This window comes from Papaver somniferum, unplaced genomic scaffold, assembly GCF_003573695.1.
Source record: "Papaver somniferum cultivar HN1 unplaced genomic scaffold, ASM357369v1 unplaced-scaffold_1339, whole genome shotgun sequence".
Lineage (NCBI taxonomy): Eukaryota > Viridiplantae > Streptophyta > Magnoliopsida > Ranunculales > Papaveraceae > Papaver > Papaver somniferum.
The window spans coordinates 1-3,297 of NW_020622591.1; the positions used below are offsets into that span (position 1 = coordinate 1).

Sequence of the window (3,297 nt, forward strand, 5' to 3'; positions counted from 1 at the left end):
TTCTCACCTGACTGTCAGTTTGTAGATCTGTGATATAGGAGCGTCTCTTATTTTACCTGATTAGATTTAGACAACTCTGCTCGTTTTAATAGTTCCATTCCGCCTAGTGTAGGTACTATGATGATGCTGCTTGTGTCTTGAGGAAAATGTTCCTGGATGCGAAGGCCCCTCATCTTTCTTCAACAATTCCACCAACTCTGCCATGGAAGGTAAATGAACCAGTCCAACCTACAGAGGGACTTACACGCCAAGGAAGTGGTATAATTGGATCATTTGGGCAGTCGGAGGAGCTTAGATGTGTAATTGCCATTGTCCGCCAGTAAGTATTACGAAGTTTCGGATTCTTGCTGCTTTATGTACCTTGCTCTCAGTATCACTTACATGTCATGTTTACTTTCGAAGTGGTGATCGAACTCCAAAGCAGAAGGTAAAGTTGAAGGTTACAGAGGAAAAACTATTAAATTTGATGTTAAAATACAATGGAGGTAAACCTAGATCTGAGGTGCGTTTTTTCTCTTAGTCATCTGTTGTTGCCTAATTCACAATCTAGCCGTAAATGTTACGTTATTCTTAAGCTGTTGTTTTCTTCGTCAGACAAAACTCAAGAGTGCTGTTCAGCTGCAAGACTTGCTTGATGCTACAAGAATGCTAGTACCACGTACAAGGTATGCTCCCTAAGCAGGTACCTAGGAAACTAGGATTCCAGGGTCTTAGCAAGGCCTTGGATAGCTGATGATGTACAATGTCATCATCCATCTTGCATCTTGTTTTAGCAGTTACATCACATGTATGATAGCTTATATGACCATGGAGAAAAAAATGCTTTCCACATTTTCTGGAGCTAGACTTTGTGCTTTGGATATGGGCTTGCCTGTTTTTTTACGAGATTGTTGTGTGCATCTCTCTACTGCTTGCCTCGTTAGTCTTCAAAATTTTCACTTCTGCGAACTGATTCTCTTAGTTATAAGTGATATATTTTCCAGACAGAAATATTTTTATGCCTGTGTTGACTGGAAATTACTCAGGTGCGGTCGAGAAAGTGATAGTGATGCTGAGGACCTGGAGCATGCTGAAAAGCTTCGTCAAGTTAAAGCAGTGCTTGAGGAGGTTCTTTACCTACCTCAGTTTTATAGCTTCCTAGCTATTTAATATGCATGTATAACAGTGGGACCAACTATTGGTACCTGCTGGAGACTATCTTATACTTTACTACTTTTCAAAGTCTAGAGAGACATGAATTAACATCCAATTTGATGTTCACATAAACGTTCACCATTGGTATTCGTTTCGTATCATCACCAATCTTAAACTCTGACATTTCCTTTTTCTAATAGCAGGCTGTATTTTACTGTCATACTGTGCATCCCTATATTCCTCGACAGCAATACCTTTACTCTACTGTAACAATTTATGAGTATTGCTTTGAATTTTCTGTATCCAGGGAGGACATTTTTCTGGAATCTATAGGAAAGTCCAACTAAAACCATTAAAATGGGTTAAAATATCAAAAACTAATGGTGAAGGTGAAGAAGAACGCCCAGTTGAAGCTTTGATGGTTCTCAAATACGGAGGTGTTCTTACACATGCTGGACGAAAGCAGGTTGAATCCTAGTTCATCTTTACTGAAGTATTGTGCACAGACGCATCTTTGTATAACTAGCTTGATTCACCTCTTGACTGACCTAATTGGCTTTTCTTTATGAATCTGATAAGGTTCTTACGTAATGTTCATTTTCGAAGTTCTTTCTTTTTTCTGTACGTTCCCTGATGTTTTTTCCTTTCGCAGGCCGAAGAACTGGGTAGATACTTCAGAAATAATATGTATCCAGGTAATTCTTCTGAACTTGTTTTGATATCGGCAGAAATACTTGGTTAACTCAGAAAGTTCAACTCTCATACTGACCTAAATTGTCTTGATAAATGAAATTTGTGGTCTTAGATTCGTTGGTTTCCCTGGGAATAGAGCCCTGGTACCCTAACAAAACAGTTAAATTGTAATTATGAAAATATAGATGGGACAAAGAAACTTCATTGTGCAAGTGCATTGGAAAAAGGGAATTCCTTTGAACCAGAATTCGAGTACTGGCATTTTCTGTTTATTATTGCAGAACAAGATAGTGATATCTAAGGGCAGCATAGATGTACACAGATGTATTTTTCATCTTAAATTTGAAAGACACTTCTTTTGTAGATTTACTTGATCCTTGACAGGTGTTTCGATATTTGAAACATGAGTCACTTCTCTTTGCATTGTTGCGATAAAAAAAATCAGTGCTATATTTATATTAGTAGTGCAAAATTCCATGGAAATATTCAATAGTCTGCAAATTAATTTTAAATTAGTGGCTAAAAATGTTGTTTTTAGTTGTTGCACCCTCTAAATTCTCTAATATGGTGTTCCTTTTTGCAGGTGAAGGTACAGGCTTGCTTCGTCTCCATAGCACTTACCGTCATGATCTGAAAATATACAGCTCAGATGAAGGTCGTGTCCAGGTATTAGAACATGAGTTGTTTCGTACTTGCCGTAAAATTTGAATTCACACGTTTAGGTTATTTTATTCCCTCATGTTTATTGTTTTTGGTGGGATGACAAATTTTACTCCTGATGCTCATTTTATTTGTTTGTACTATCCAGATGTCTGCAGCTGCATTCGCAAAAGGTCTTCTTGATTTGGAGGGGCAATTAACACCAATTCTGGTTTGTGGTTTTCCTTCCTTTAATGGTCACCGAACCTTCGCTGATGTGCTTTACTCTTGTGTTCTTATTGGATTGCTACTGTTAAGGTTTCACTTGTGAGCAAAGACTCTTCTATGTTGGATGGGCTAGAAAATGCCAGCATTGAAATGGAAGGAGCTAAGGTTGGTCTGCCAATAAATGCTAATTTATGTTCTTATTTCATAGATCTGTAAAGTTCATGGAGAACTATGTGTTCTTCATTGAGTAGGAGGAAAAACTGAAATACAAGAATATTGGAGATTCAGCTATAGTAGCCTGTGCTTTTCTTCCTGGATCTAATATTTATTTACTTTTACAGGCTAGGTTGAATGAGATTATAACTGCTGGAGCAAAATCATCCCATGGCAGTGGAACTGCAGAGTTTCCCTGGATGGTTGATGGTGCTGGACTGCCTTCCAATGCAAGTCAACTTCTACAAAATTTGGTAAATTGCTTCACAGTACTTTATTTAGTTACACTCAGAAGTAAACCTCCACAATTTTGTAGTAATGCAAGATACGTTAACTTTACATGAGGACAGGTCCAATTGACTAAAAAAGTTACTGCACAAGTAAAACTAC

The 3,297-nt window shown here is 37.8% G+C and overlaps 1 protein-coding gene across 1 annotated transcript; it reads left to right on the forward strand.

The window, feature by feature from the left end:
• Positions 1-112: 112 nt before the first annotated feature.
• LOC113333849 (inositol hexakisphosphate and diphosphoinositol-pentakisphosphate kinase VIP1-like) lies at positions 113-3,293 on the forward strand (the record flags this gene model as incomplete). The annotated part of the gene is made up of 11 exons (XM_026580228.1): positions 113-319; positions 403-502; positions 595-665; positions 1,026-1,107; positions 1,442-1,600; positions 1,787-1,829; positions 2,411-2,493; positions 2,636-2,698; positions 2,785-2,859; positions 3,036-3,161; positions 3,258-3,293. Coding segments are annotated over 11 exons (1,045 nt in total), but the record flags the coding sequence as incomplete, so codon positions are not given.
• Between the last annotated feature and the right edge of the window lie 4 nt (positions 3,294-3,297).